The following is a 14,021-nucleotide window of genomic DNA, read 5'->3' on the forward strand; positions in this document are numbered from 1 at the left end:
GAAGATATGTATTATGAAACTATTGTATCTTTCTGTAATGTGTTAAAGTGTTTTTGTTGACTGTTTTCTTTTGGAATCAATAAATCTCTCTCTCTCTCTCTCTCTCTCTCTCTATATATATATATATATATATGAGAGATTTTCTGCAATCAAAAGAACAAAATCCACCTGGCTTTTAAATCTGCTGAAGACAGGAAAGTGAATGCACGCTGGCCTTAACCAAGTTGTAGTAACAAAGGCAGGAAAGCACAGAGTCATTCTTGGTGTGTGTCAGGTATGAGCTGTGAATGCTAGCTGAATTGGGTAGCTTCAAAGTATTTACAGGAGTTCAAAGAACGACACCATCACGATCAGTCAGTTGCGTGGCGAGTTCCCGCCCCCCACCAGGATAAATAAAGACACGAGACACCATGATATAAGGTTAAATGGGCGAATTAGGCCACAACTTTATTGAATTCAGGAATGAGAGGCATTGGCTTAGGCATTGGTCCTACCGACTATCCGGCTCCAGCCCATTTGCTGGAGACACGGTGAAGGGTTAACACCTTAGTGGGGGAGTCACCCGCCGAGGCACGTCAGCTAGGAGCTCCCCCGGTCACCGCTCTGGGGCGTGCCTTTGGCCCACACCTCCATAGGCTTCGGACAGGGCCACGCCCCCCGGAATCCTTTAACGGACCACCCTTCGTTCACTGGGGGGAGGTGATGGCGTTCCTCCCCCCCCACGCATCCTCTGAACCCCTTCTTACCAATGCCTACCGCCAATGCCGAGAAGTTGTGACGAGTTGCTACGAGGTAGGCGAGAAACCAAAAGGCTGGAAATCGCCAATTGGGAAAAATTCCTACCATGCCCCTTGCGGCGACAGACCGAGGTCCATAGCAAAGTCAGAGACCTACCTAACATCTACCTAAAGGGAGGGAGGGCAGGCAAACGTGGGGTCCCAGCCGGCGAAAGGAGGGCGAGCCTCCTCGCCCCGGTGCTAAATAGGGGCAAGCCCCACCCCCTAAGCCAGCTGATTGGCTGGCTGGGGAGGGAAGCCCCCAGGATTCCCGGGGATTCCCATTCCTATTCTCGCGGGGGCTAAACCAGCCCCTGCTCACGTGGGGGGGGGGGGCGTGACGCCCGCAACCCCACCTCCTGCGGCAAGCCGGAAGTGGCTTTGCCTCGAATGGCTCTTTCCACTTCTTCCCCCAGCAGATCCACCTCCTAAGCCCCGCCCCCTTCTTCCTCTGCTCTGAGAGTGGCTGGTTCCCAGAAATGGCCCTCCCCTCTCAGATTCATTGCCTCCCAACAGCCCTTTGTCTTCTTCCTCGTCAGAAGAAGAGCAACTGCTAATTAAAGGCACATGATCTCTGTAAGTGCCCATTCTCTCCCCCCTCTCCTCCTCCTCTGCCTCCAATTCCCTGACAGTATGTCTATATTTTTATTTGTTGAATGCTGAATAATCTTATAGTCCACATACAAAAGCATCTTCTTAGCCATATACAATGTACCATACAGGTAGACTGGTTGTATAACATTAGGGCCAAATTACATGCTACTTTTATGCATAGTTCCTAATGATTTATCATCTGGTTGTTATAACCTGTTATTATCCTCACCTCAGATCATGCTTTATATCCCTGCATTTCCCATTGTTGGTTTTTTTCCCTTCTAACTCCTAAACTGAAGTTAGTTGATTCTGATTTTGAAATTTTATATGATTTTTATTGAATGTTTTTACATATGATTGTTGTAGAACGCTCTGATATTTTTCATGAAAACTACTGTTTTATGAAATACATAAATATTTCTATTAATTTTAAAAACTGCTGTTCTTGGTTTCTGCTCTATAGTTGCTTTTGAGGTTGATGCTTAGATTGCTAGATATACTAAGCTTGGAAACATCATCTAGGAATGGCACAAATCTGGAAAGGGGCTGGATGAACTGTTAGGGCAAATAATCTTTCAGTCTTGGGCCTTGGATAGTTCTCAGGAATGCGAAAGGTGAAATGCTGCAGGAGGCTGGTGAAGAAGAGGAAGAGCTCCACTTTGGCCCATTGTTCTCCAGGGCAAGCATGACGACCTGTGTAAACAGGATGCATAATACTTTGAGCATGAGATCAGGAGGAAGGACAGCACAGAACCCTCCCATTCTCTCTCTGAAACTTCAGTTCTAATCAGCTCATGTTGATTTTGAGCCCCTCCGACCCATGCCTGTGCTTTTAAGGCCTGAAGTCAGTCCATATTCTCCTTGAAATGCTAAGGGGGAAAACTGTTTTAGTTGTTTGGTGTGAACTTATGTGACACTGAAAAGGGTGTGAAGACGAAAGCAGAGTGGGCAACCTGTGGCCCTTCAGATGTTCTTAAGTTCCTCTTCCCATCAGTTGCAGATAACAGGACAGCTTGCAACCTCTCCCCTTATACCTCAGCCATTCCTCTCTTGGATTTACCTAGAGAGAAAGGTAGGAAGGCCTCTCGCTTGACAAAATGCCCATCTGCATCCAGGAAGTGCTCTGGGTAGAATTCATGTGGCTTCTCCCACATTGTCTCATCCTTTAGCACAGAGGACAGATGATTAAAGACGGCAGTCTCCTAAAATGGCAGAGAAACAAAGATTAGAATCCAATGCTGGCTTTATCTCATAATTCTTTTTCTGAAAATGAAATGCATTATAATATTTATTATTATTAAATGTATTATATTTATGAAATTTGTATGCCACCCTTCATCTGGGATCACAGTGCAGTTCACAACATCAAAATATATAAGAAGAACAAACCAAACCAGTAATCCGACTCTCACAAACACAGTTAAAAGGACATAGAATGTTAATTGCCCAAATGCCTAGTTAAGGAGAAACATTTTCTCCAGGCACCTATGTATTTTTCACTCTATAAGACGCACCAGACCACAAGACGCACCTAGTTTTTGGAGGAGGAAAACAAGGGAAAAAATATTCTGAATCTCAGAAGCCAGAACAGCAAGAGGGATCGTTGCGCAGCGAAAGCAGCAATCCCTCTTGCTGTTCTGGCTTCTGGGATAGCTGTGCAGCCTGCATTCGCTCCATAAGACGCACACACACTTCCCCTTACATTGCTAGGAGGGGAAAAGTGAGTCTTAGAGAGCAAAAAATACGGTAAATATAATGAAGGTGCCTGGTGAGCCTCCCTAGGATGAGCATTCCACAAATAAGAAGCCACTGCAGAAAAGGCCCGTTCTTGTGTTGCCATAGACTGGACCTCTCATGGAGTAATGTAATCACCACAAGAAATAAAATTGAGTTTTTATCTAAAGTTTGCTTGGTTTACAAGATCTAATTCTTGTACTCATGAGGTTATCGGTGGGAAATGTTCCTGGCTATGCAGTGAAGAAAATGGATTGCTGGATTGACAGATGGCACTTCAGCTCGGTACCATAATGTCCTGACAGATGGTTGGGCCATATGATCAAGCCAATGAGGGTGACCTGGTGTTGGAGGGGGAAAGGGCCAGATCAGTGGCAGCTTGGAAACTGAACTGGAAAACCTACTTAATTTGGCTTTTCTTTAGGATGTCCCTATTTTCACCGGGGAAATGTTGGAGGGTATGGAGTCATGTGATCCCTGAGCCAAGATGAGTAACAATACAACTTTTAGAAGACATCTGAAGGCAGATCTGTATACGGAAGTTTTGAAATGTTTAATGTTTTTATATATGTTGGAAGCTGCCCAGGGTGGCTGGGGCAACCCAGTCAGATGGGTGAGTTATATATAATAAAATTATTATTATTATTATTATTATTATTATTATTATTATTATTATTCCAGCTCAATTGACTTCTGCTACCGTGAGCATCAAGATCTCTCACATGCTTCTTTATAAGTGATCAACCTAGTTCTGATGCAACAGCAATGATTTCCTTTTCTACAAGTGTGTTTTTCAGGGTCTGTACCTTAGGAATCATGAACTTGCCGACCTCAGTATCTCTGTGTGTTGTATATGGAGCTGCAACAGGTAAAATATCAGCACATCGTTGAATTTCATGTATCACAGCGCAAGTATAAGGCAGTTTCAACTGATCTTCCATCACAGGTGATCGTACCCTGCCAATCTCTTCATCAATTTCTTCTTGGACCCTTTCTGGAAATATTAATTTAGGAGTATTAATGCATTGCATATGTATCCTAATCCTTCCAATTCTCCAAGCTGATTGTAGCATGTTGTTTTTTACGGTTTCAACAGGCTTGGACACTATGAATTTTAACGCTGAGCAGAGATTTGAACTTGAGTCTCCAACTAAAGGTCTGCTGAATATCCTCAAAATAACTCAAATATTGATTCAGTCTTTAGCAGGTGGTAGTTTTATCTGATCCTATGAAATGCTGAAAAACAGCTGAGTTGTATAGTCAGCCTAGCTTCAATTCCACCACCATTTGCTTTGAGAAAGGTGAAAGATGCAAATAGATCAATAGCAGCATACAAGATAAACCAAACAACCCTGTGGGGAGCACTCTGTAAACTACTTAGAGGTTTTACTTACAATTAAGTGGTATACAAATGCTGTTAAATAATAGGGTGGTTTTCAGCTGGGAACAGGAGATGGACCTGACAGTAAGCAGGTGGGCAGAGATGGAGAGTAGACTAAGCCAGAAAACCTGGCATGGAAAGACATTTTAAGCTCTCTGCCTTGCTTACTGGGCTCTGGGAAACTCCTGTGTGAGCTGTACAGGCCTTCGTAAGATCTTGCAAGATCTGAAACAGAGATCCTGTGCCAGCTTGGAAGATAAGATTTCTCATGTGGCGGTAGTTACCGGAAGGTTGTTCTATAAGCAATTTCAGCTTTACATGCTACCAACCCAAAACCTATCCCTCATAAAAGACATGATCCTACTGTATTAAGCAAAGCAGTTTTGTTTTCCAAGTGCTTGGGTTCCAGTTGCTTTGCTTCTACAGTACTTTGGTTCATTTTATCATTGCTGTTATTATTTATATACTGATTTCTTAAGCCACTCCTCCTCCTGATTATTTTTGAATCCAAATCAGATATAAAGCAACTGCACAGCCCATGTAGCTAATTCAGCTCATTCTGCTGGACTGTCATCTAGCCTTCAAAAAGACAGATATCTCACAGGGTCTTGCATTTCCTCCAATACTGATCACTTACTCTGAACCTCAGGGTGATCGACCATGTTCAACAGTCCCCAGAGCAAGGTGGAAGAAACTGTGTCAGTACCAGCCCCAAACAAGTCAAAAATGATATTGATAAGGTTTCGTTCATTAAAACTGTTCTCTGGTTTCCCTTTAGCCTGAAGGAAATGGAACAAGTTGGTCACTCATGTGGAAAAAGCACAATATTATGTCATGTTTGTGAGAGAATAGTGTGTACTAATGATCTTTGCCCTTGTTATCAATAGTCTGCAAGATATGTATCAGACCAAAGTGAAGTGAATAGAGAAAAAGCTGCTCGGTTCCTTGAGAAACAGTGGGAAACTAGACATTTCCAAAAACTAGACATGGCTGCTGAAAAACATGGCAGCCCCCACCCTGAAGTAACATCTAAGACAACCTAGCTCTTGTTCTGGCATAATTACACTGAGAAATCACCCCTCACTGCCCATCCCACCCTCCAGTTCCAGAGAAACAACTGCTTAACATCTGCCAAGAGGCCTCATAACTGCATGCGCAAAGACAAGCTTGATTCCTGAGGCCACATATGCCTTTGTGCATGCATGGCTCAGCATCCAATATTACTAAAAGTCTCTTGGAAAATTAGACCTGAATTGTGCAGGGCTGCATGTCCCACTACATACTGAATTCCATCTTCGGTTGTTTGGTGGCAAGCAACACCAGTGCAAGGTCTGAGGGGGCTCTTGGTGAAGTGCCCTTGACTCCCCCTGAGCACCACTCTTGCTGACCCTGCTGGAAAGTGTGCTGAGTGCAGGGGTGCCAACTTGAATAAAATATGGGGGGGGGGGACAATTAAGCCCCACCCTGCATAATTGACACAGCAAGTGCAGACACCAAGGGCTGGGTTAGGATATCACTCTATCTGTGTGCAAGTCCTGAAAAAGCCCCAGCAGAGAACTCCAAACTGGTGCATGTAGTATCTGTGGGGCTTGTGTATGGCCACTACACAAGCTGAGGCAGCACATGTAGTAGGGATCGTTGGAATCAGTCACCGCCAACCTGCCAGCCTCCACATATCTTGAGGGCTGATGGAAACTGAAGTCCAAAATATCTGGAGGGTGGCAAGTGGGTGAAAGTTGAGTGCAGAGAAAGTGAAGCTCCTCCAGCCATGCAGATGGGCAGAAAGAGAGTGAAGGAGCCCAAAACTGTTTGCAGGTGGAAATGCGACAGAGTGAAGAGACACTTCTAGAAGTCATTTGTGGAAACTGAGGGTACAGCCGTTATGCTTTGTGAGGTTTGCTCTCAACTGAAGGAGTATCTGTTGGCTTCCGGTACGTTCTGCTTCTATATTTGTAAATAAAGCAAACGTCACAGGTATTTCAAGACGCCAAGACTCTCAAATTCAAAAGGAAACTGTGCCCTACTACTCTGCCCTGAGAACTCACCTCTCAGAAGCAGGAAAAAAACTTTGAAAGCCTAAATGTTTGAACCATTTAATGGCCGCAGACCATTGCTCTGAATCATGCAGCGCTGAGATGTGGACTGCAGGGGAAAGAAGGGAGGACTCTATAATTTTCCTTCCTCCTCACAGACGTTTCTTCCTCTGCTTTCTTACAAAGGGGGGGAGCTGTCTTGCAGTTGTACTGGCATAGTCTAGGTGGCACAAATTCTAAACAAAAGTAATCAATCCCAAGGCAGAAGCTACAAAAGAAGCCCCAGAGGTTCTGAGTTCATAAATGTCTCCCCACCTTATCCATCTCATCCAGAAATGCATCAATCAAATCTCTTGGAAAGGTGGGGTCTCTGGTTTTCTTATGTTCATTCACAATCTCTCTTAGGGTAGTGCTAACTTCTTCATAGCGTTTCTGCAGTTCACGATGAGGTCCAGGAAAACGGGAAAACCAGGATCCCGCAACAATAAGCTGGCGTAGCAGAAATCACAAAAGGAAGAGACACCACGTTTTCAGATACAGAAGACATTTCTTAGATATTTCACTTGAAGGGAAATTGCATTCTAGTAGGAAGTTCTTAACTAGCTACTTCTTCACGCTTATGTGGCTTCATTCCCATTCCTCCCCCAATTCCCTTTAAGGACTCTTGTTTGTTCCTATAGTTCACAATATAATGCCCTCTCCTTAGCCATAATTGGGAGGGGGATGTTAGGATATACAAGGGTCTCTGGTGATAATATCAATAGGCAGGCAGGCTAACATAGGAAGGAGAAGGCAGTTCCTTCAAATATCCTACTCCCAAAACCTAAAGGGCTTCCAAGGTCAGAGTAGTGGAAGAAGTGCTTCACATTCCCCTGATGCAGAACTTTCTAGTGGAGTCAATCTCAGCGTGTCTGGGTGATGAACACTGAAAGGGAGCCCCAGTTGGAAATGAACAATTGGGAGCTCCCTTAAGCTGTTGATTGTTCATTTGTAGCTGCATGATATCACATAAAGCACCAGGTGGCAGGCAGGTCACAATGGCCTCATGGGCCAATTTGGGTCACGTGCTAGGCTGAATTACCGTAGGTTGATGGGCTGGAGCTTTTTCACATCTGTCAAAATACTAGTGGATGCTACTTTCTCCCATTTTATGTAATCTGATTTGGTTATCATTTTGTTTATTATCATTTTGACCTCCTTTTGTTTATGCTTATTAGTAACATATTGGCAATTGTTTTTTTAATTAAAGGAATTGTTGTCTTTCTAATTTTCTTTTTAAAGTTGTATTATAAAAGGGTTTATTTTGCCTCTGATATTTTTCAGAAACCACCTTTGACTTTGATTGCTTATGTTCATGTTTTAATCTTCTTGTATTTGTCTTTAGCTAGTGTTCTTCCCCTATCCCGTTTTCCCCTCAAGAATTCCAGGTTTTAGAGATATTTTGAAGGGCAGTCAAGGATGTGGTACCACACAAAACACACAGGCACAAGTCCTGCCCCTTTCTATGTTGACCCATCAAACCCCAAATTGCTGTTTCCTTTTAATACCCAGACAAACGCATGAAGGTACCTGGGGCAAATTTCTGGTTACTTCCTTCAAGATCTCCTGAAGCGGATGCATTATTTTCAGGAATTTCTCATCACTGTATTCAAAGCGGCCACCAAATGTTAGGGTGCAGATTATATTACTAACAGCCCTGTAGATGAGGATTTGTGGATCAAAAGGAGAACCTTGATGGGATGTAAGAACAATGAACAGATTAGAGGTATGTCATCATATATTGCCCATTTTTCATTCTACGGCCATTGTTTAGGCTGGTCTTCTCCAATTTGGCATCCTCCAAGCATCTTTGTCTTCAACACCTATCAGAAGAAGAAGAAGAAGAAGAAGAAGAAGAAGAAGAAGAAGAAGAGTTTGGATTTGATATCCCGCCTTTCACTACCCTTCAGGAGTCTCAAAGCGGCTAACATTCTCCTTTCCCTTCCTCCCCCACAACAAACACTCTGTGAGGTGAGTGGGGCTGAGAGACTTCAAAGAAGTGTAACTGGCCCAAGGTCACCCAGCAGCTACATGTGGAGGAGTGGAGACGTCAACCCGGTTCCCCAGATTACGGGACTACCGCTCTTAACCACTACACCACACTGGCTCTCACAGACCCAATCAGCACTGCCAACGGTCAGATAGGATGGAAGTTGTACAGCAGTTTTTGGGGTGCAGTTTTTGGAGGTTGATGTGGAAGTCTAAACAATAAAGAAAGCCTTCTGCCAGTGGTTCCCTGCAAGCACAGTTCCAAACATGAAGAAGCAATTTTCCATAATGTAATCCTATATGGCTAGGGACTGGCTGTGAGCAGAGCCAATTGTGTGGGTCTTTCCTATGGAACTGGCAGTTCCTATATTGTTGCGCCATTCACAAAGCACAGAAAACTTCCATTAAAGATACAAATTAACAAAGATAAAAAGATCTAAAAGGTGTAGCAATCACATGCCACCAAGAACTATTTATTCACCCCTCAAAAAAGTTTTTAATTCCTGAGATCCTTTGCCACATAACACAGTTGAACAGCTGTATACCTCACAGCATCTAACCATGTTGCTGTCAATACTGGTACATGGAAAAGAATTTGAAGTTCCCCGGATTCAATGGAAGAAGGACCTGACCAATTTTGTATGGCGGGGGGGGGAAGCCCAGAATTAAATATAAAATCCTTACTGATGACAAAAAGAGGGGAGGCTTTTCGCTACCAGACTTGAAGTTGTATTATGAGGCGGCTTACCTAGTATGGTTGAAGGAAGGGATTGAATTGAAAAACACAGGAATCCTGGACCTAGAAGAACATGATCTAAGGAATGGCTGGCATAGCTAGCTATACTATGGCAAAACAAAAGCACACAAGGACTTTTTCAACCATGTAATAAGAAATCTGTACAATGTATGAAGGAGATACAGAGATCTCCTGGAAAGAAAAACACCTCTGTGGATATCACCGACAGAAGCAGTGGCTGTCAAGAAGATGAATATGGGAGACAAATGGGGAACCTATGGAGATCTGGTGACCATCGAAGAAGACGAAGTAGGACTTAAAGGAAGAGAAGAAACTTCAAAATTTGTGAGTGACTGGTTTCAATACTTTCAAATTAACAAACTATTTAAAACAAACAACCTATTCCTCTAAGCGACACCAGTGGCAAGGATAGCATACATGAAAATGTGAAAAGAAAAGGCAAGACTGACAAAAGATTAGTGGCTGTTTAAACTAAGAATTTATAGAATCAGCAAATATGACAGCTACAATAAGAAATATGGATAAGAAAATAATAATAATAATAATAATAATAATAATAATAATAATAATAATAATAAGTGAGTGGGAATTACTAGAAACATATTTTTAAAAGAGTGGAATAATGTTAAATATACAAGCAGGGATAGATTTATGAACATCAGCAAAAAAGGGTAAAAGGAGATACAGTGGTACCTCGGGTTACAGATGCTTCAGGTTACAGACTCTGCTAACCCAGAAATAGTGCTTCAGGTTAAGAACTTTGCTTCAGGATGAGAACAGAAATCGTGCTCTGGCGGCACGGCAGCAGCAGGAGGCCCCATTAGCTAAAGTGGTGCTTCAGGTTAAGAACAGTTTCAGGTTAAGAACGGACCTCCGGAATGGATTAAGTTCTTAACCCGAGGTACCACTGTACAGTATATAAAAAAGGGAGGAAAATATAAACCAAGGAGTTGCAGCAAAACAAAATGGAAATTTAGGATGTCAAGGAAAGATAGGCTGGGAAGCCCTCTTATGATAGGAAAGAACTAGAGATGTTTCATGGCTGTAATAGATAATTGCCATTGTATTAGATGTTGTATTAGAGGCTCAAAAGAGCTGATGGTGGGGGGAAACTAGAATAGCACAGTGAAAGAAATGAATGTTTGTAATGGAAAATGCAAAAAGGAAGGCAAAAAAAGACGTTCAATTTTATCATTTGTTTCTTGAATTGATATTATAGCTGTGTATCAAACTACACCTGTCACCCAGCTTACCAATGCCAGGAAGTTTGTGTTTCACCAGCAACTGCATTGCCAAGTGTCAATGGAACCATGGCATTTTTATGTATCTCTCTCTGTTCTTCTTGAATTTTCTTTCTGTCTGACCTTAATTCCCTCCCACCACTGTGTGTTTATATTGTCTGCTCATTTAGGTTTGCACTCAGTGCATCTCAGAAAGAGGACTCTAATCCTTGAAAGCATATGCCATAATAATTTTTGCATTCTTTATAGTGCTGCAAAATTATTAGTCATCATCTTACATGCTTCAAAAATGAAATATGAGAAGATATTGAGATGGGAATGAGCTTTATAGAATCCTCTTAGCGTTTTTGCATCAAATGAGATCCCACAGCAGGAAGAATCTCCCCAACAATGAGATGTACCTTCTTTGGATTTGAACTCAGAGCACAAGTATCCAGCTTCTTCAGACACTCTTTCTTCAAGCGTTGGCTTCCCCTTCCCAAAGTTCTTGAGGAGGGAGACAAAGAATCGCCTCTGCTCCCTCCAGCCATTGTCGCATGTTGCTACTACTATTCCTGAGGTTTGTAAAATAAAATAAATATGCATGTAATGTAAAATAATATATTATTTAAAATAAATAATAATTTATATAGGTTCATGACAGTTTACCATTTGTCTAAAGAACTAGTTAATTCTTTGCATTTGTTATTGTTTGTTGTTGTTTTTAAAAATGAAGACTAGTAGTGTCCGCATTAGATTGCTGGCCCATTCTTCTGGCCTTGGGAGTCCACAGACAACGGCAGAGACTGAACAACATTTGCTGCCTGCCATCTTGTGCTGACAGCCAGCCAGCAGGTAGTCGCTGTCCTGCTCACTTGTATGATTAACTTGCAAATAAATCTTCAAATGCTTCTAGTCCACCTTCCTGTCCCTACCTCTGTTAGTTGTTTACAGCTGAGTGAAAGAAGAACAAACTCCTGAAAAATCTCCCTGACATGTCACATGAATATGTATCTTCTCCCAGGCAATGGAGTCTTTCATTTACAACCTGAAGTGCCATCCTGGCCCACTTACAGGCCTGCTCACTTCCTGCTTGTTTCTCCTACTCTCCTGATTCGTTTCTTCCATCATTTTTCCATCCTCTCCAAATTCTCCCTTCCTCAGCTACTTTTGTATGTGAGGGGAGATGGGTCACAATCCTACTGCATATTCAGTCCATCAGGGTATCAGCTATACTCACCTCCACAATTCTTTCCACGGTTTATTAGATTCAGCAGTGGAACTGCTGCTCGGTCAACAAAGTTCTCAGGGTTTTGTCCCAGGGCCTCCTTTATCGTCTTGAACCCACTCAGGATGACCATATTTCTCCATCCACACTGCAGAAAGATGACTGGTCCAAACTTTTTTTCCAGCTTTAATCAATGGGAAGGAAAGGAAGAAAATTATCCAGGGGGAAAGGACAATAAAAGTAGGGAAGGTATATTGTTGCAGAACAATATATATGGGGAAAATCCAAAAAGCACAAACTAATTACAAGCTTGAAATGTTTAATAAAAAATCCATTTCCCCAGAATATGTTGTTATGAGTTTGTTGGGGGTGGCCAGATCCCCCTAAATTCTTTAATGTAGTAAATGTTACAATTTAGCCAATTATTTTCAGTATTAAGGGAAAACATCAATGCAGTCCAAAAATACAGGTTATACTGTACTAATTTTCCTGTGGCAGCAGCAACAGCAGTGCTAGCAAAGGCCTTCCCTTCCACCTCTGCCCTCTTTGCATTGCTCTGGGCAGGGAGCAGGTGGAGAGCCTCACTTGGTGGCTTGGAGGCGGCAGGGGTGGTCAGACACTGGGGTTGCTGTTGTGTATGCTACAGACTGCTTCCATTTGGTTGAGGAGGAGTGAAAATGCATCATGTAAACAAAGAAACCCTTGAGGACTTTTGAAAATGGTTCATAAAAAGACCAATGTAACAACGCAATGCCAAACTTAAAGGAAAGTTCTCCTTACTACCGTAATCCCAATTCTCTCAGACTAAAGCCACCACTGTAATGGTATTAGTGTCCTGGGCAGGCCATTGAAAATTGGTAGCAGGGTTGTGTCAAAAATTAATTCTCTCTCTCTCTCTCTCTCTCTCTCTCTCTCTGTGTGTGTGTGTGTGTGTTTGACAATCTGCATCAATTAATGAGAACAAAAACTGTAGCTGATTATTGTGCAATATTATGGAGGGGGTTGGGATCCTAGTACAGCCACTACCTGCCCTGTAGCCTTAGGCTGAAGAACAGGTAATAACTAGCTGTCTAACTAATTAAATAATACTAAGAGCTTGGCTAATGCAATCATTCAGTAACATGCAGTGTCCTCAGAGATGGTGCAGCCAGTACTTACATCTTGAACAGATTTATGTGGGTTCTTTACATCTAGCAGTAGCAAGTTCCCAATGAAAGGCAGAGGGGTGGGTCCTGGGGGCCAGCGGCTGCTTCTCTTCCTCCGCTTGACATAATCAAGCAGCAGAGCAAGTAGTAGGAGAGACAAGGCCAGAGCTGGGAGGTTGTTGTGGCAGCAGGAGAGTTGGCTCCCCAGCCAAGAGATGGAAGCCGCGATCCCAGCCATTCCCTCCGCTTTCTCTCTCCCCAATTCTTGCTCTGCAGACTGGCGCTGTTCTTGCCTCTGCTGGTTTCTCTAATTCTCATTTGTTCTTTTTTATTTATTCTCTGCTTTGAATCACTGTAGGAACATGATGTGCCACTATTAATAGGGTTAACTTAAAAGGTATGCAAGGGCTTTAATACTGTAAATGAGCAATTGCACAAGGATTGAAAGTCCAGTGTACAAGTGAAAAGTTCAGCTAATCAAATTGAACCTTCGTAGATCAGATAAGGAAGGCCTTCACATGATAGGAAGTTGAATTTAGGTAAGTCATTGAACCTAGTAGAGAATCCTCTGATGAGGGTTATACAGCTCTGATAGATGGTTTGGAAAACGATCACTTTCAGAGAGATATGGAATACAAGGATGGTCTTGGATTCTGGTCAAGGATAAGAGGTACATGGATCAACCACCTTCCACTATGTGTCCAGCTGAGTGCATAAGCCCCTCCTTTTCCGTTTTCCTTTCTGCCGTGCTCCAATAGGCAGTACTTCAATGGAGTTCTGTCATCTTTTATAATGGCATTTTTGGCATCCACCAAACTTTTATTTGACTATTTCTTCTTTTTTATTATTATTAATGAATTTTCCATTGTTTGGTACATACATTCTATGAATATCTTTATTTGTCTCATAACTCGCAACTTCCCCATCAGTCCCTCCATGGCCTCTGATTTATTCCTTATTATGCTGCATATCCTCTTACACCACCCATTATCAACCTACCCATTATCCTGTTTGCTGCTTACAGCTCTTACATGGTCATTCCTACTTGAAAGTTTATTTATACCTCTTTAGATACTCTCCAGTGTTTCCACGACTTCCTTATCTTTGTCTCTTCTTGATATCTTA

The 14,021-nt window shown here is 42.5% G+C and overlaps 1 protein-coding gene across 1 annotated transcript; it reads right to left on the minus strand.

Moving 5' to 3' along the window:
- Window positions 1-1,683: 1,683 nt before the first annotated feature.
- LOC310658411 (cytochrome P450 2D14-like) lies at window positions 1,684-13,625 on the minus strand. The gene is made up of 9 exons (XM_083400311.1): window positions 12,910-13,625; window positions 11,764-11,935; window positions 10,946-11,098; window positions 8,088-8,248; window positions 6,834-7,007; window positions 5,123-5,264; window positions 3,911-4,098; window positions 2,431-2,572; window positions 1,684-2,063 (listed from the first exon to the last, which is right to left on the minus strand). The coding sequence occupies exons 1-9, from the start codon at window positions 13,132-13,134 to the stop codon at window positions 1,885-1,887; spliced, it is 1,536 nt and encodes a 511-aa protein (XP_083256437.1). The 5' UTR covers window positions 13,135-13,625; the 3' UTR covers window positions 1,684-1,884.
- Window positions 13,626-14,021: the final 396 nt, after the last annotated feature.

This window comes from Podarcis tiliguerta (assembly GCF_965153285.1).
Source record: "Podarcis tiliguerta genome assembly, chromosome: 10".
NCBI lineage: Eukaryota > Metazoa > Chordata > Lepidosauria > Squamata > Lacertidae > Podarcis > Podarcis tiliguerta.

What these genes read in the sequence shown, in the direction of transcription:
- LOC310658411 (XM_083400311.1), bottom strand. Translation starts at nt 13,134, where the DNA reads ATGGCTGGGATCGCGGCTTCCATCTCTTGGCTGGGGAGCCAACTCTCC. An exon ending in CACATAAATCTGTTCAAGAT is followed by an intron (nt 11,936 to 12,909) that starts GTAAGTACTGGC and finishes CATTGATTAAAG; the next exon opens with CTGGAAAAAAAGTTTGGACC. An exon ending in CGATCACCCTGAGGTTCAGA is followed by an intron (nt 4,099 to 5,122) that starts GTAAGTGATCAG and finishes TAATATTTCCAG; the next exon opens with AAAGGGTCCAAGAAGAAATT.